Below are 19,264 nucleotides of genomic sequence, written 5' to 3'. Positions count from 1 at the left end.
TCCTTCCACAGAATTTGAATGACTTCATGATGCCACTGTATAGGAACACGAGCTGTCAGTGTTGTGGGTTCCAGTACTCGCCATCCTCCCGTTCCTGCAGCTCATGAGTTGTGTCTGCCAACTGGTGGGTGTCTGAAATGGAGCTCATGGGAAAACTGGCCTTTAGACTATAATGATAATATATGGGTTATAATGAGAATTAAAAAAAAAAATTCTCCACGTTTTGGTTGAAGCACTACACAGCCGATCCAAATAAGCAAAGCTTGATGATGAGTTGGTTATTTGAATCAGCTGTGTAGTGCTAGGGCAAAACTAAATTGTGCACCCAGGGCCCCCACCCCCTGTGCACCTTGCCCTGTTGCTTCACCTTTAATTCACTTGCTTTACCTATGACCTTTCTTCAGGTCAACGGACGGTCACTAGCATACTACACTGAAGAAAAATATAAACGCAACATGCAACCATTTCAGAGATTTTACTGTGTTACAGTTCCATATAAGGAAGTCAGTCAATTTAAAATAACTTCATTAGGCCCTAATCTATGGATTTTGCATGACTGGGAATACAGATATGCATCCGTTGGTCACAGATACCTTAAAAAAAAAAAAAAAAAAAAGTAGGTGGCATGGATCAGAGACCCAATCAGTATCTGGTGTGACCACCATTTGCCTCATGCAGCGTGACACACATCTCCTTCGCATAGAGTTGATCAGGCTGTTGATTGTGACCTGTGGAAGGCTGTCCCACTCCTCTTCAATGGCTGTGCGAATTTGCTGGATATTGTCGGGAACTGGAACACACTGTCGTACACGTCGATCCAGAGCATCCCAAACGTGCTCAATGGGTGACGTGTCTGGGGAGAATGCAGGCCATGGAAGAACTGGGATATTTTCAGCTTCCATGAATTGTGTATAGATCCTTGCGACATGGGGCCGTGCATTATATGCTGAAACGTGGTGATGGCTGCAGATGAATGGCACAACAATGGGCCTCAGGATCTTGCCACGGTATCTCTGTGCATTCAAATTGCCATCGATAAAATGCAATTGTCTTCGTTGTCCGTAGGTTAAGCCTGCCCATACCATAACCCCAACGCCACCAAGGGGCACTCTGTTCACAACATTGACATCAGCAAGCAACGCCACAGGTCAAGACCCTGGTGAGGACAACGAGCACGCAAATGAGCTTCCCTGAGATGGTTTCTGACAGTTTGAAGAAATTCTTCAGTTGTGTAAACCCAGTTTCATCAGCTGCCAATTGCACGCTCCCTCAACTTGAGACATCTGTGGCATTGTTTTGTGTGACAAAGCTGCACATTTTAAAGTGGCCTTTTATTGTCCCCAGCACAAGGTGCACCTGTATAATGATCATTCTGTTTAATCAGATTCTTGATAAGCAAAACCTGTCAGGTGGATGGAATATCTTGGCACCGGAGAAATGCTCAGTAACAGGGATGTAACTAAATTTGCGTCTAAAATTTGAGAGAAGTACGCTTTTTATGCGTATGAACATTTCTGGGATCTTTTATTTCAGCTCATGAAACATGATACCAACACTTTACATGTTGCGTTTATTTTTGTTCAGTATACTTAACCACTCTGGTTAAGTACACACAAGTGACAGAAACAACTGCTCAAAGCAGGTTTTGATTCTGAGGATCTTTTATTGTTCAAATCATTTAAAATGTACATTGGCGTGTTGCGGGTGTAGCGGAATGCTTGTAACAAAGTTGCTTAGGAGCCATGAACAGGGTGACCGTGTCTATTGGCGTCGTCTTGTACCTTAATTTCTGGGCAACGTGGATGCAGCCATAGAAATAGAATCTGTAGAAGGGGATTAAGGGGCGCCGACGACGTGGATGCCGATTATGGCAGCCCCCCGCACCTCTCTGATTTAGAGGGGTTGGGTTAAATACGGAAGACACATTTCAGTTGAATGCATTCAGTTGTACAATTGACTAATGGCCCCCTTTCCCCACTATGCTGCGATAACAGCCTCCACTCTTCTGGGAAGCCTTTCCACAAAATGTTGGAACATTGCTGCGAAGGCCCTTTCCTGTTCCAGCATGACATTTCTGTAGGGCACTGATGTTGGCCGATTAGACCTGGCTGGATTAGACCTGGCTCGCAGACGGCGTTCCAATTCATACCAAAGGTGTTTGATGGGGTAGAGGTCAGGGCTCTGTGCAGGCCAGTCAAGTTCTTCCACACCAATCTCGACAAACCATTTCTCTATGGCTCTCGCTTTGTGCACGGAGGCATTGTCATGCTGGAACAGGAAAGGGCCTTCCACAAACTGTTGCCACAAAGTTGGAAGCACAGAATCGATTAGAATGTCATTGTATGCTGTAGCTTTAAGAGGCCTAGCCCAAACCATGAAAACAGCCCCAGACCATTATTCCTCCTCCGCCAAACTTTACAGTTGGCACAATGCATTGGGGCAGGTAGCGTTCTCCTTGCATCCGCCAAACCTAGATTAGTCCGTCGGACTGCGTGATTCATCACAGATGGTGAAGTGTGATTCATGCATTGTGCATGGTGATCTTAGGCTTGTGTGCATCTGCTCGGCCATGGAACCCCATTTCATGAAGCTCCCGACAAACAGTTGTTGTGCTGACATTGCTTCCAGAGGCAATTTGGAACTCGTAGTGAGTGTTTTTACGCGCTTCAGCACTCGGCGGTCCCATTCTGAGAGCTTTTGTGGCCTACCACTTCGCAGCTGAGCCTTTGTTGCTCCTAGACATTTCCACTTCACAATAACAACACTTAAAGTTGACCGGGGCAGCTCTAGCAGGGCAGATAGTTGATGAACTGAGTTGTTGGAATGGTGGCATCCTATGACGGTGCCACGTTGAAAGTCACTGAGCTCTTCAGTAAGGCCATTCTACTGCAAATGTTTGTCTATGGAGATTGCATGGCTGTGTGCTCAATTGTATACACCTGTCAGCAACTGGTGTGGCTGAAATAGCCGAATACACACATTTTAAGGTGTCCACATACTTTTGACTATATAGTGTATCATCGAGGGCACGCTGTCTGCCCTACAGGAGATCTACAGCACCCGGTGTTACAGAAAAGCCAAGAATAAAGGACCTCAGCCACCCGAGCCGCAGCCTGTTCACCCCGCTACCATCTGGAAGAAGGAGACAGTACAGGTGCACCAAAGCTGGGACAGAGAGACTGATAAACAGCTTCAGGCCATCAGACTGTTAAACAGTCACCGCAAGCCGGCCTCCGCTCAGTACCCATCTCTGAACCTTCGTCACTGTTACTAGCCGGCTACACCTGGTACTCTACCCAGCACCTCAGACTGCTTTGCCCTATATACATAGTCATTGAACCCTGGTCACTTTAATAATATCGACATACTGTTTTACCCACTTTATATGTATATATGGTATTCTAGTCATAGCTCATCCTACATAACTACTGCTTTACACACATTTCTAGTCTACTGTATACACACTTATATATTGATATTTCTTAATTCCGTTCTTTTTACTTTTTGAGTAGGTGCGTATGGTTTTCTCGGTATTATTACTGCACTGTTGGAGTTAGAAATACAAGCATTTCGCCGCACCTGCGATAACATCTGCAAATTTGTTTTACGCGACCAATAAACTTTGATTTGAAATTTGACCCTGGCCCTGTTGAAAAGGTAGATGGGCCAGTTTGTCACGAGGGGTTGATTTTTAATTTGATCCCCTAATCCCTTTATGTAATGGTTTGTGGAAAAGCCTATTTGAAGCAGTCAAAGGCTTCGGTCCCAGCTGGCACACGTCTCCACAGTGCCCAGTGCTAGATTACAGACCCATCGCTCCATTAGATACCCTCAGAAATAAGACCTCATTCATTTACATTTGTGCCCCATTACATATCTCATTTCAATTGTGATTGTGAATGTGCTGATAATAAAGGCCTATGATCTGCAGTGTTCATTAGGCGCCAAACTGAATACATTTGTTTTATTATTCCGTCGCTGTGCCCTGATTGAGGGGTTGGGTTAAATGCGGAAGACGCTTTTCAGTTGTACAAGTGACTAGGTACCCCCCTTTCCCTGATGAACACGACCCAGGTGTCATTGTTGAATTGTGGCATCTGGGAAAGTTTCGATTTTTTTTAAATTTCTGAGCATTAGATTGATTGTGTTAGAGAGAATAGACCTAAATCAAACCAATCCCTTAAAATGGCTTTTTGCTTTTCGGATTTGGGAAGAGCGAGTTTTGAGTCCAGCCATTGAAAGATTGAACAACTTAATTTAGAGTCATCTTCATGCCTGCTGGATTGGACAACTCGAATCAAATTGTATTTGTCACATGCGCCGAATTTACAATTTTAATTTACCTTAGTGAAATGCTTACTTACAAGCCCTTAACCAACAATGCAGTTTTAAGAAAATACCCCAAAATTAAAGTCAGAAATAAAAGTAACAAATAATTAAAGAGCAGCAGTAAAATAACAATAGCGAGGCTATATACAGGGGTACCGGTACAGAGTCAATGTGCGGGGGCACCGGTTAGTCGAGGTAATATGTACATGTAGGTAAAGTTATTAGAAGCCTCTTGGACCTAGACTTGGCGCTCCTGTACCGCTTGCCGTGCGATAGTAGTCAGACTGTTTTCTCTGCTATGTCCAATCGGTTGAAATCCTCACCTTGATTGGGAGAAATCCTCCCTAATGTGTTTGTCTTGTGTGTGGCAAAAATATCTTCGTTTGGTATCTATCTAATATGCTTTTGCGACGTAAAAGGTCCCTGGAATTAATGTGAATAGTGACTTATGTGAATCGAGGACTCTATACAAAGCATTATTTTCTTATTTTTCTTCCATACCAGCCTATAACTGACTTATCTTATTCTGAATAGTTGCAGTCACACTGGTTCCAGGGCTTCCTGTTGGAGACTTCAATCTCCTGCTGGGAAGATTACAGGATATGAATATTGTGGCCACAATTTTTTTTTAAATAAAATCTGCCTCGCTCTGAAATGGGGAACAGATAATTGCAGAGCCGCCTTCGGTTTTGTGTTGCGTTTGTTGAAAAAGGCGCTCAACTTATCCTTTCTGTGTCGCCCATTGTTGTTCCAGGTACTGGAACGGTTCACGGGCCGTCTGATCCAGAACAGGGCGATGTCTCAACGCAACTTGCACTCCCTTACCAAGTACCAGCTCATCCTGGCCCGGGAACAGTTCCGCAAGAACCCTCCGCCCCACGTCACGGTGCGGTATACACACGGGCGTATGCAGGCACACAGTGCCACCACACACACACACACCACCACCACACGACACACACACACAGAGAGAAAGGCATTCCTTGACTTACACTATACTTTTAATAACTTTATGAACATTTTGTAATACACAGCCAACCAATGCTCATCTTTTTTGGAGCAGGAATGTCCTCAGAGTAACCCCTATTCATTTTCTTCTATGATCAATCAACATGTTGCTGTTTTGCGATGGAAATCCAATGTCAAATTGACTTGCAAATCGATGTCAAGTTATGTTATGTCTTGCTGTCAAATTAAGTCAAGCTACACACGTTAAGCCTATCTTTGTGGTCCTGGCTGTTAACAGAGGGCTCAGCAAGGGGCTCTGGAGGGGGACTTTGCTCTGTGTATCAGCCTGTACCATGGCTACGAGCTGCTGCTCCAAATGGGCCTGCGCTCCCTCTTCCTCTATGTCCAGGGCATCATGAATGGCACCAAAGGTAGGTAGGAGGCACCTCCCTACGCGCGCACGCACACTCACTCACTCACGCACTCTGTAAGTGATAGCTAGCATTCTTCTCAGGTGATTTCTCTGTTTATGCCAACTCAGAGAAGTCTCGAGCCAGGAACGAGCTACAGCGCAACGCCACCTTCATGGACCTGTACCAGGAGATGGAGGCCGTGTTTGTAAAGCCCACCGGTAGGATAAAGTTCCTACAGCCCCGTTCCTACAGTTTTTGAAGCCTCATGATAACACTTTATTTTACAGCCAGGAGCCTGGTTAAAGCTGGTACTTTCCTGGTATTTACATGGTGAATACTAAGAAACTGTGGTAACAATAAGTACCAAAAAATACTTACCTCAAAGAATTCAACACAATTTGGTAACTACCTGCTACCAAATGGTGCATAGTGATGCTTGTGTCAACGAATCTCAAAGAAACCGGAGTGTAATTATTACGCAATTATTAGTCGAGTACTGTTGTAACAAGTCATTTTTTAAATAACGACCTGTTCAACAGCTGGCTGTAAAAAATAAAAAAAGCGTTACCAATGCTTCTCCTAATTGTGAATGTTTATTATGGAGGGTGTCGTGGGCCCTGACTGACCTAATTGCCGTGTATTGCACTTTGCTTCCAGGCCCCGAGGAGCCCTTCATCTACAGCCACCCCAAACTGCAGAAGCTGGAGGAGGTAGTGCTAGGGCACTTTAAAACATGGGCTGAGAGCTCCAGCGCTGGTAATTTACTCTCTTGTTAGTAGCAACTAACTGCACTCGAATCTTAGCGATGACTCATCCTTTTAAGATATTTAACTAGAGCCGAATTAAACAGCAGGAATGAATGACATGGTTAAAGTCAGTCTGCTCCAGATGTTGTTATTCCGTATTTGCGTGGAGTGGTAGCAGATGCACTTAACAAGCAGTTGATCGGTTGTAAGAGCGCACACACGCACGCACTGAGGAAGGCACTAACCGAATGTATGCCGTGTGTATTTCAGTAGGAAATGTTGCCTAAAAGGAAATTTAAGACATATACTTAATTTACAACGACATGAAGTGAGCCGTGGTGCCCCCTTTTCATTGGTTGCAAGTAACCTCTTTCTCTTTTTCCTCTCCTCTTTGATTGGCCCAGGTTCTGGGCCCCAGGAAGTGAGCACACGTGTGATGATCTTTTCGTCGTTCCGGGAGAGTGTGCAGGAGATTGCCGCCATGTTAAATCGCCACCTGCCCCTGGTCAAAGTCATGACCTTTATGGGCCAGGCCTCGGCAGGGAAGGGGGTCAAAGGGTTCACCCAGAAGGAGCAGCTGGAGGTAGAAACACTCTATGTTCTATCTGGAACCTAAAATGGTTATTTGATTGTTCACATGGAAGAACCCTTTGAAGAACTTTTTCACAGAGCGACCTACCTGTAACCCAAAAGGGTTCTTCAAAGGATTTTCCCATGTGTACAGTCGAAGAACCCTTTTGGACCACCACCTTCAGTACATAGGCCTGTGTGTATTTATTGATGCAAACAAAGTGCAGTATATATTCACAGGTATGTGTGTGTGTGTGTGTGTGTGTGTGTGTGTGTGTGTGTGTGTGTGTGTGTGTGTGTGTGTGTGTGTGTGTGTGTGTACAAATATGGTCATTCAGCACCATTCACTGACTCATATTCAGTATTTGTGGCCCTGACCCATGCTTGGATTGATTCCACAACCCTCATGTTGCTATCACCATGCTCTTACCCACTAAATCATTAGAACCACATGACTTGACAGCACAGACATACATGTTTGTGATTGACTTCACATACAGGCACAGTGAAAATGTCTGTCATCCTGATAAAAATGTATCGATTTCTGTACCGAAGGTGATGCGGAGTTTTCGGGAGGGGGGCTTCAACACCCTGGTGTCCACCTGCGTGGGCGAGGAGGGGCTGGACATAGGCGAGGTGGACCTCATTGTGTGCTTCGACGCCCAGAAGAGTCCCATCCGCCTGGTTCAGCGCATGGGCCGCACCGGACGCAAACGCCAGGGCCGCATAGTGGTCATCTTGGCCGAGGGACGAGAGGAGAGAGTGAGCAACAACTCCTGCCTTTGGAATCTTAGGAATGGTCCCACATCTGTTTTGTGCTGTACCTCTATGGTCATTCCTATGATTGTTGTCATGCCAAACATGTTTATGTTTGGCATGACAATTAACATAGGGGTTAGCAAGACGGCACTAGGACCAGGTCAATGGAATGTCCTTATTTTTTTTCATCATATTTATTTAGACAGTTGAATAGAGGGGGGGAGACTGAGGTACAAAGTGTGCTCCAGACCCAGCTGTGTTTCCACTCTTTCAGAATAACAAATTCCACAACCCCCAACCGGACCCAGTCTTTTGTGTCTGTCGGCTTTTGGCTCTGGAGTCACTGTCTAGTGTTTACAAGTGTCTGGCTCCTTCCCAGGCATCTCACCGTTTTTATATTGGTTCCCTTTGTTATGCGAAGATAGACCAAACATCCTCGTTACCTGGCACTGCTTTAAGAATCCACGCTTCTCCTGTTTTGTCATACATTGATCAACCGCCAAAACATTTGCTCTACGGTTGCCTCTAGAATGAACAGATACAGTGCCATCAGAAAGTATTCATACTCATTGACTTATTCCCCATTTTGTTGTGTTACAGCCTGAATTCAATATGGATTAAAATAAATTATATATATATATCGTCTCGCCCATCTACACACAATACCTCATAATCGTGAAAACATGTTTTTAGAAGTTTGTGTTGTATTGGATTTGCCCCAAACATAACAGTTTGTATTTAGGACTAAAAGTTCATTGCTTTGCCACATTTTTTGCATTACTAATTCAGTGCCTTGTTGCAAACAGGATGCATGTTTCGGAATGTTTGTTATTCTGTACAGGCTTCCTTCTTTTCACTCTGTTAATTAGGTTAGTATTGTGGAGTAACTACAATGTTGTTGATCCATGCTTAGTTTTATCCTGTCACAGCCATTCAACTCTGTTTTAAAGTCACCATTGGCCGTATGGTGAAATCCCTTAGTTAGGAAGGACGCCTGTATCCTTGTAGTGACTGGGTGTATGGATACATCTTACAAAGTGTAATTGACTGCAACATTCTCAAAGGGATATTCAATGTCTTCTTTTTTTATTTTTTACCCATCTATCAATAGATGCCCGTCTTTGTGAGGCAGTGGAAAAACTCCTGGTCTTTGTGGTTGAATCTGTGTTAGAAATTCACTGCTTGACTGAGGGATCTTACAGATAATTGTATGTGTGAGGTACAGAGATGAGGTAGTCATTAAAACGGTCATGTTAGACACTATTATTGCACACAAAGTGAGTCCATGCAACTTATTATGTGACTTGTTAAGCAAATCACTTTGACATCATCGGGTATTGTGTGTAGGCCAGTGACGACAAATCAAAAAATTCATACATTTTAAATTCAGGCTGTAACACAACAAAATGTGGAAAAAGTGTGAATACTCTCTGAATGCATTGGTAGGCATGAAATAGCTTTTAAATAATCTTGACATCTTTTGTTTCCCCCTCAGACCTACAACCAGAGCCAGAGCAACAAGCGCAGTGTGTACAAGTCTATCGTGGGGAGCAGCCACAGATTCCACATGTTCCCCAGCAACCCCCGCATGCTGCCCGACGGGGTGCACCCCGCCCTGCACAAGATGCACATCACCTGTGGCCAGTTTGACCACCGGGAGAGCAGCGGGCGGCTCTCCGGGGGTTGGAGGGGGCGCAGGTCCCACTCCTTGGAGGGCCGACGTGAGTCCCTTATTCTTCCGCGGGGTCTAGGTAAGAGAGGCTGGGGCTCTTGGTATGTCTGTGATTGAACCGAACCGACAGCAGACTCTCATAGATAATAGTCTTGGTGTTGTTATCACCGTGCTCCAAATATATTTGGCCATCTTGTCCAGAGCAGAGCAATGTTTGCATTTAACTAAATATTTTTCACTTGACATACACTACTGTTCAAAAGTTTGGGGTCACTTAGAAATGTCCTTGCTTTTGAAAGAAAAAAATAAATAAATTGTCCATTTAAAATAACATAAAATTGATCAGAAATAGAGTGTAGACATTGTTAATGTTGTATATGACTATTGTAGCTGGAAACAGCTGATTTTAAATGGAATATCTACATAGGCGTACAGAGGTCAATTATCAGCAATCATCACTCCTGTGTTCCAATGGCACGTTGTGTTAGCCTTTTAAAATGATAAACTTGGATTAGCTAATTGATCATTAGAAAACCCTTTTGCAATTATGTTAGCACAGCTGAAAACGGTTGTGCTGATTTAAAGAAGCAATTACATCTGACCTTCTTTAGATTAGTTGAGTATCTGGAGCATCAGCATTTGCGGGTTCGATTACAGGCTCAAAATGGCCAGAAAGAACTTTCTTCTGAAAATCGTCAGTCTATTCTTGTTCTGAGAAATGAAGGCTATTCCGTGCGAGAATTGCCAAGAAACTGAAGCTCTCGTACAACGTTGTGTACTACTCCCTTCACAGAACAGCGCAAACTGGCTCTAACCAGAATAGAAAGAGGAGTGGGAGGCCCCGGTGCACAACTGAGCAAGAGGACAAGTACATTACAGTGTCTAGCTTGAGAAACAGACTCCTCACAAATGCTCAACTATCATCTTCATTAAATAGTACCTGCAAAACACCAGTCTCAATGTCAACAGTGAAGAGGCGACTCCAGGATTCTGGCCTTCAAGGCAGAGTTCCTTTGTCCAGTGTCTGTTCTTTTGCCCATCTTAATCTTTTATTTTTATTGGCCAGTCTGAGATATGGCTTTTTCTTGGCAACTCTGTCTAGAAGGCCAGCATCCCGTGGTCGCCGCCCGTAGTCGCCCCCAAACTTTTGAACGGTAGTGTATGTATTGGCTCTCCATATACTTGTATTGTAAGCTTTTGTAACAGTTGAAAGACAGACAACGGGCCTCTCTCAGCTTTGGAGTATAAAGGCGGCTTCCCCCTTGTGTTTTAATGGTCCAGTCGGGCACCAGGAGAATGCGAAGAAGGATGGCTTCCTTAGCCCCTCCGAGCTCACTCACTGGGAGTCTACGATGAAACTGGGGGAGGGGGAGGCTCCACCCATTCTGAGACGGTCCCGCTTCCTCTCAAAACAGGAAGGCTCGCCACCTCGGGTGAGTCATGGGTTAAATTCTTGCACAGATCAAACACACACACACACACACACACACACACACACACACACACACACACACACACACACACACACACACACACACACACACACACACATTGTATGCGCGTATTATTTTATTTAACCTTCATGTAACTAGGCAGGTCAGTTAAGAACAAATTCTTATTTACAATGACGGCTAGGGAACAGTGTGTTAACTTCCTTGTTCAGGGGCAGAACAACAGATTTTTACCTTGTCAGCTCGGGGATTCGATCCACCAACCTTTCGGTTACTGGCCCAACGCGCTAACCACTAGGCTACCTGCTGCCCCATTATCTCTTTGGATAATATCTGCTAAGTGGTATATTTTATGATTATGTTGTGGCTGTAGGTGGAGCCGCCCTCCAGCGGGCCAACCAGGGAGCTGTCTCTGTGGGAGTGGAGACACTGGCAGAACCAGCCCTTCCCCACTCACATTGTGGACCACTCCAACCGCTGCCACCACTTCACCAAGGTCATGGAGCTCATTGACGGCCTGCGCCAGGAAGAGGTGAGAGGGAGGGCAACCTGAGAGGGGGTCATCCATCTACCCATCCATGTGCAGTTGAAGTCGGAAGTTTACATACACCTTAGCCAAATACATTTCATCTCAGTTTTTCCTGACAATTCCTGACATTTAATCCTAGTAAAAATTCCCATTCTTAGATCAGTTAGGATCACCACTTTATTTTAAGAATGTGAAATGTCAGAATAATAGTAGAGAGAATGATTTATTTCAGCTTTTATTTCTTTCATCACATTCCCAATGGGTCAGACGTTTACATACACTCAATTAGTATTTGGTAGCATTGCTGTTAAATTGTATAACTTGGGTCAAACATTTCAGGTAGCCTTCCACAAGCTTCCCCCAATAAGTTGGGTGAATATGGGCCCATTCCTCCTGACAGAGCTGGTGTAACAGTCAGGTTTGTGGGCCTCCTTGCTCGCACACGCTTTTTCAGTTCTTTCCACAAATTGTCTATAGGATTGAGGTCAGGGCTTTGTGATGGTCACTCCAATACCTTGACTTTGTTGTCCTTAGGTCATTTTGCCACAACTTTGGAAGTATGCGTGGGGTCATTGTCCATTTGGAAGACCGATTTGCGACCAAGCTTTAACTTCCTGACTGATGTCTTGAGATGTTGCTTCAATATATCCACATAAACATCCGGCACCGACAGAAATGGCCGCTTCGCGTTCTTAGGAAACTATACAGTATTTTTGTATTTTATTATTATTTCTTACACTGTTACCCCAGGAAAGGAACTATTGGATATAAGAGCAACGTCAACTTACTGTCACGCCCTGACCTTAGAGAGACGTTTTATTTCTCTATTTGGTTAGGTCAGGATGTGATGTGGGGTGGGGTGGGCATTCTATGTTTTGTGTTTCTATGTTTTGGCCGGGTATGGTTCTCAATCAGGGACAGCTGTATATCGTTGTCTCTGATTGGGAATCATACTTAGGCAGCCTTTTTTCCTTTTGTATTTTGTGGGTAGTTGTCTGTGTTAGTGGCCTGTATAGCCCTAGTCAGCTTCACGTTCGTTTTGTTGTTTATTGTTTTTGTTGGCGACATATAAAATAAATATGTACGCTTACCACGCTGCACCTTGGTCCGGTCATTTCCACCTAGACAACGTTTGTGACACTTATCAACATTATGACCAGGAATAAGACTTTCCCGAAGCGGATCCTCTGTTTTGTCGACCACCCAGGACAATGGATCGGATCCCAGCAGGCAACCCAAAACAATGGCACATTGCCCACCGCTCCCGAGTATACTACTTGCCAATGTCCAGTCTCTTGACAACAAAGTAAACAAAATCCGGACAAGGGTTGCCTTCCAGAGAGACATCAGAGATTGCAACATTCTCTGCTTCACGGAAACATGGCTCACTCGGGATACGTTATCAGAGTCGGTACAGTCTCCTTCGTTCACGCATCGCGCCGACAGAACAAAACATCTCTCTGGTAAGAAGAAGGGCGGGGTTGTATGCCTTATGATTAACGAGACGTGGTATGATCATAACAACATACTGGAACTCAAGTCCTTTTATTCACCTGACCTCGAATTCCTTACAATCAAATGCAGACCGCAATATCTACCAAGAGAATTCTCTTCGATTGTAATCACAGTCGTGTATATCCCCCCCCCAAGCAGACACCTCGACGGCCCTGAAAGAAATTTATTGGACTCTTATGTATCCACATATCCCAAGGCTGCATTTATTGTAGCTGGGGATTTTAACAAGGCTAATCTGAAAACAAGGCTCCCTAAATTTTATCAGCATATCGAATGCGCGACCCGGGCTGGCAAAGTCCTGGATTATTGTTACTCTAACTTCCGCGGCGCATACAAAGCCCTCCCTCGCCCTCCTTTTGGCAAATCTGACCACGACCCCAGCCTATAGACAGAAACTAAAACAGGAAATGCTCAGGTCTGTTCAACGCTGGTCCGACCAATCCGATTCCACGCTTCAAGATTGCTTCGATCACGTGGACTGGGATATGTTCCGGATAGCGTCGAACAACAACATTGATGTGTACGCTGATTTGGTGAGCGAGTTTTTATTAGCAAGTGCATCGGTGATGTTGTACACTCGGCATCTATTAAAACCTTCCCCAACCAGAAACCGTGGATTGATGGCAGCATTCGCGCAAAACTGAAAGCACGAACCACTGCTTTTAATCAGGGCAAGGCGACCGGAAACATGACCGAATACGAACAGTGTAGCTATTCCCTCCGAAAGGCAATCAAACAAGCTAAGCGTCAGTATAGAGACAAAGTAGAGACGCAATTCAACGGCTCAGACACGAGGTATGTGGCAGGGTCTACAGTCAATCATGGACTACAAAAAGAAACCAGCCCTGTCGCGGACCCCGATGTATTGCTCCCAGACAACCTAAACAGCTTCTTTGCTCGCTTTGAGGACAATACAGTGCCACTGACACGGCCCGCTACCAAAACCTGCGGGCTCTTCACTGCAGCCAACGTGAGTAAAACATTTCAATGTGTTAACACTCGTAAGGATGCCGGCCCAAGCGGCATCCCTAGCCGAGTCCTCAGAGCATGCGCAGAACAGCTGGCTTGTGTGTTGACGGACATATTCAATCAATCCCTATCCCAGTCTGCTGTTCCCGCATGCTTCAAGAGGGGCACCATTGTTCCTGTTCCCAAGAAAGCTAAGGTAACTGAGCTAAACGACTATCGCCCCGTAGCACTCACTTCCGTCATCATGAAGTGCTTTGAGAGACTAGTCAAGGATCATATCACCTCCACCCTACCTGACACCCTAGACCTAAACATAACCAATCCTATACCACAAGCATGTGCAGACAAAGGGTTTATTTTCTCGTCTGTAGGCTACACTCATTACATTTTAGCTTCAAGACAAAAGCAGAGTTGCTAAAAGCATGTCTTCGTCAAGTACCGTTAGCCGATCAAAAATGTACGATTTAACCCTCTCGTACACATTTTAAACTGCAGTCGGGTGGAAAAAATACCCAATCGTCATACTTGAGTAAAAGTAAAGATACCTTAATAGAAAAAGACTCAAGTGAAAGTCACTCAGTAAAATAGTACTTGAGTAAAAGTAATTGGTTTAAATATACATAGGTATCAAAAGTAATTGTAACTGTTAAAATATGATTTTGTTTAAAAAGTAAAAGTATGTATAAATCATTTCACATTCCTTTATATAAACCAGACGGCACAATTTGTATTTATTTTTTATTTACTGATAGCCAGGGGCACACTCCAACACTCAGACATAATTTACAAATGAAGCATGTGTGTTTAGTGAGTCTGCCAGATCAGAGGCAGTAGGGATGACCATGTATGTTCTCTTGATAGATGTGTGAATTGGACCATTTTCCTGTCCTGGTTAGCATTCTAAATTTAACGAGTATTTTTGTGTGTCAGAGGAAATGTATGAAGTAAAAAGTACCTTATTTTCTTTAGGAATGTAGTGGAGTAATAGTACAAGTTGTCAAAGATATAAAATAGTCAATTAAAGTACAGAGACCCCCCAAAAACTACTTGAGTAGTAGAGATTTTTTTTGGTGCCACCTCTGAAATCACCACACAGTGTTACAAATGAAAAAACATATCCTATTTGTATGATCTACATTTTACATATTTTGGTGGGGCGGATAGGTCTCCGCTATTGCAACATTTTCAGAAAGTTACAATTTCAGCTAAAAACTCAATAACAAGTCTCAAATATTAGGAAAATGTCTGTCAGCTGTTTCAAACATTGCTCTGCTATTATCATCTATACTGTATGCGTGTTACCTCAACGAGACAACTGTTGGGCGATTGTGGTGCTATACCTCTGGAGGTAGCATTCGAGACGTAGCAAGTATGCAAGTTTACATTTGAGTGATGTGTAGCCATCGGTATTTCTACAAAAAGTGTAGTAGGTGATTAGGGAGATTTTAGGCTACGTTAAATAGATCCCTAGCAACAATGGAAAACCATTTACTACATCTATGTATCATCATCATCTATCTTTTACCACCATGCTAAGGATCATTTGTATAACTTTAAAAGATAATCAGAGAGCTCCATTGTGCTGACATTGGCTTTCATTCAAAGACAATAGCTGACATTCAGTCCTTTAGAGCCCTAGGTTTGTTTCAGGCGGATCTAGTTTTCACCTCATCCTAATAAGCTATTTTGGAACGTTTCCTCCGCCACAGGTTAACGAGACGTCGTGCCAGTTGGTTCCTCTTGTTTGTTCACCGTGGATCAATATTTGGGATCAATCTAGACAAGGACGTTTTCAGTGCATGTAGAAGCTCTATTTGTGGTCATCCATCTCACCAAAGTGTTTTTCGCAAACAACCACAAAATAGGCCTTGCGTATCTAGGCCACAGTTAACTGCTGTTTCAACAGTTTGAAATGGAAAAGATCTGAACGTAGTGTAGCTTTTTTTTCCACCGCCGTTTATATTTCCCTCATTAGACGAATCCACTATCATCAAATCACATTTTATTGGTCACATACACATGGTTAGCAGATGTTAATGCAAGTGTAGCGAAATGCTTGTGCTTCTAGTTCCGACAGTGCAGCAATATCTAATATGTAATCTAACAATTCTACAACAACTACCTAATACACACAAATCTAAGTGAAGGAATGGAATAAGAATATATACATATAAATAAATGGATGAGCAATTACAGAGCATCATAGGTAAGATGCAATAGATGGTAATAAATATTGTTTGTGCAGCCTCTCTGTGTTTAGTGATGGCTGTTTAACAGTCTGATGGCCTTGAGATAGAAGCTGTTTTTCAGTCTCGGTCCCAGCTTTGATGCACCTGTACTGACCTCGCCTTCTGGATGGTAGCGGGGTGAACAGGCAGTGATGCACCTGTACTGACCTCGCCTTCTGGATGATAGCGGGGTGAACAGGCAGTGGCTCGGGTGGCTGTTGTCCTTGATGATCTTTTTGGCTTTCCTGTGACATCGGGTGCTGTAGGTGTCCTGGAGGGCAGGTAGTTTGCCCCCGGTGATGCGTTGTTGTGCCACAGCCATTTTTCCAGCCAAAGAGAGGAGTCACAAAAAGCAAAAATAGAGATAAAATTAATCACTAACCTTTGATGATCTTCATCAGATGACACTCATAGGACTTCATGTTACACAATACATGTATGTTTTGTTCGATAAAGTGCATATTTATATCCAAAAATCTCATTTTACATTGGCGTGTTATGTTCAGTAATGTTTTGCCTCCAAAACATCCGGGGATTTTACAGAGCCACATCAATTTACAGAAATACTCATAATAAACATTGATAAAAGATACAAGTGTTATACATGGAACTTTAGATAAACTTCTCCTTAATGCAACCGCTGTGTCAGATTTCAAAAAAGCTTTACGGAAAAAGCACACCATGCAATAATCTGAGTACGGCGCTCAGACACAAAAACAAGCTATACAGGTACCTGCCATGTTGTGGAGTCAACAGAAGTCAGAAATAGCATTATAAATATTCACTTAGCTTTGATCTTCATCAGAATGCACTCCCAGGATTCCCAGTTCCACAATAAATGTTAGTTAGGTTCGATATAGTCCATAATTTATGTCCAAATACCTCCTTTTTGTTCGCATTTAGTACACAAATCCAAAACTCAGGAAGCGTGGGCAAGTCCAGGCGAAAGTCATTACAGTTCGTAGAAACATGTCAAACGAAGTATAGAATCAATCTTTAGGATGTTTTTATCATAAATCTAAAATAATGTTTCAACCGGAGAAATCCTTTGTCTGTAGAAATGCAATGGAACGCAGCTAACTCTCACGGGAGCTTGCGAGACTGAGCTCGTGGCACTCTGCCAGACCCCTGACTCAAACAGTTCTCATTCCCCCCTCCTTCACATTAGAAGCATCAATCAAGGTTCTATAGACTGTTGACATCTAGTGGAAGCCTTAGGTAATGCAATATGACCCCATAGACACTGTATATTTGATAAGCGATGACTTAAAAAACTACAAACCTCAGATTTCCCACTTCCTGGTTGGATTTCTTCTCAGGTTTTTGCCTGCCATATGAGTTCTGTTATACTCACACATCATTCAAACAGTTTTAGAAACTTCAGAGTGTTTTCTATCCAAATCTACAAATGCTATGCATATCTTAGCTTCTGGGCCTGAGTAGCAGGCAGTTTACTCTGGGCACCTTATTCATCCAAGCTACTCAATACTGCCCCCAGGCATAAGAACTTAAGGCTGACTGACTCAGCTTATTCAGAGGGTCGATGACATTAGCCAGGGCTTAGTTACATGGCCTAAATCGTAAAGGCCTTTGCATTCGTTCTTTCGCGTGCGCTGCTTTCCTCTCCCCTCCTGCCCTCACCTTTAAAACCAATGACCGGGACAACGCAAAAAAAACAACTCAATTTCAGAGGGAAATGTTTTTTTGTTTTTTTTAAAAAACGATCCCTTTTCATTTGAAGACCTCTCTGTGTGAGTCGGTGCACACACGCAGCCACGCTGCGTTTTTCATTTTCCTGTCTCCCCCCTTTTTTTATTTTCCTTTATGATGAGGAGAGAGGGAGACAGAGCAGGCAGACAGGCTGTCTCTCCCTCGCTTTTCTCAGAATTATTACGTTTCTCAGAATTATAAGCCCAGGAAGCACTAAGTAGGCCAGCCCTGGGTGACCTAGATATGCACGAGCTAGGAAGAGCAGAGATTAGATTGAAAGAGATGGGGAGCCTGACACCCTGTTGCCTCTGTGATGAACATAGAGGGGCCTGTCCAGTCCAAACCAGCGGTGTTTGGTTTGTTTTCCCTTACCAATGAACACCAGAGGGGTTTGGCCGTCACTATGGAACGGGATGAACTCGGGATTGGATTTCATTTCAATTTACTAGACTGGGCGGGCGGTCGCCTGGGAATCGCAGCTCAGCACCACTCATGTAAATTGTGAACCCAATGATCAAATTGTGGTCCAATGTTTTATATTAATGTTCCAGTTTACACTGGCTTGTGGTTAATTTAATAATAACATGCACTCGATCAAATGGTTAATCGTTTGAGCGAAAGACCAAGAACATTGTCTGGTACACGGAAATGGGAATTCAGTCCAGTGACCCAATTGCTCTCTCACCAGTGTTGAAATGATAATTGTGTTTCCGACGTTTGCAATGTGTTTTATCACGTCATCTGCTTCTGTCTGTCATTTACATTGGCGTTTATATTTCAATAGGTGAGTCATATCTAATGTAGGACTTTGAATTTCAAGGGGAATTCAGGATCAGATTGACGACGCGCTTGCGCCAGTGCAACATCTGATGTAACAAGGCAGTACTAACAAGTAAAATATGGGTTAAATAGGAATAGACGTTAAAGTGACTTTTTAAATTCCAAAATCACATCTCGTGAGATGTTTTCAGCCCTCAAAAGTAGTTTGACGTCAAGATGAATCCACGTCTCAGACCGTCTGTTTTGTAGATCCAGCAAAATTCCACAAGCTCTAAAATGAATGGAAAAGATAGGCACCATGCAGTTTGCGGGGCTCGTCTAATCCATGCATTTGGGGTGAAGGCATGTAGCTGGATCCACACAACCAATGGTGTGCGACGTGGACTCGTATTTACATTAGACTACTTTAGAGGTCTGAAAAAGTCTGACAAATTTAGATTCTGGTATATAATTACCCTTTTTAATTTCAAGCAATTGTAAACAAACAGTTTAGTGGTTTAGTTTAGTTTTTTTCCCCGTTTTATCCCCTTCTGTAAATATGCAGTACAATTGCTTCGGGTGTTATTAAATCAGTTAAATACAATGCCTGATTGTGCTGCATGAAAGTTTTGAAGTGTGCAACAGAAACATTTGAGGTTGGGTAAA

The 19,264-nt window shown here is 43.5% G+C and overlaps 1 protein-coding gene across 4 annotated transcripts in view; it reads left to right on the top strand.

Annotated features, from left to right (window-relative positions):
* Window positions 1–19,264, top strand: part of fancm (FA complementation group M) — a 76,239-nt gene that overhangs the window by 25,650 nt on the left and 31,325 nt on the right. For 3 of the 4 annotated variants that reach the window (XM_055864233.1, XM_055864230.1, XM_055864229.1), the window contains exons 5-13: window positions 5,084–5,215; window positions 5,576–5,708; window positions 5,819–5,908; window positions 6,348–6,446; window positions 6,841–7,019; window positions 7,562–7,768; window positions 9,261–9,516; window positions 10,719–10,870; window positions 11,262–11,420. In XM_055864233.1, coding sequence (XP_055720208.1) covers window positions 5,084–5,215; window positions 5,576–5,708; window positions 5,819–5,908; window positions 6,348–6,446; window positions 6,841–7,019; window positions 7,562–7,768; window positions 9,261–9,516; window positions 10,719–10,870; window positions 11,262–11,420 — 1,407 coding nt within the window. The remainder of the gene's footprint in view (window positions 1–5,083; window positions 5,216–5,575; window positions 5,709–5,818; window positions 5,909–6,347; window positions 6,447–6,840; window positions 7,020–7,561; window positions 7,769–9,260; window positions 9,517–10,718; window positions 10,871–11,261; window positions 11,421–19,264) is intronic. The other variant, XM_055864232.1, reaches the window with a different exon arrangement.

Source organism: Salvelinus fontinalis, chromosome 16 (assembly GCF_029448725.1).
Source record: "Salvelinus fontinalis isolate EN_2023a chromosome 16, ASM2944872v1, whole genome shotgun sequence".
Taxonomy (NCBI): Eukaryota; Metazoa; Chordata; class Actinopteri; order Salmoniformes; family Salmonidae; genus Salvelinus; species Salvelinus fontinalis.
This window is presented reverse-complemented; position numbering and strand designations above follow the sequence as displayed.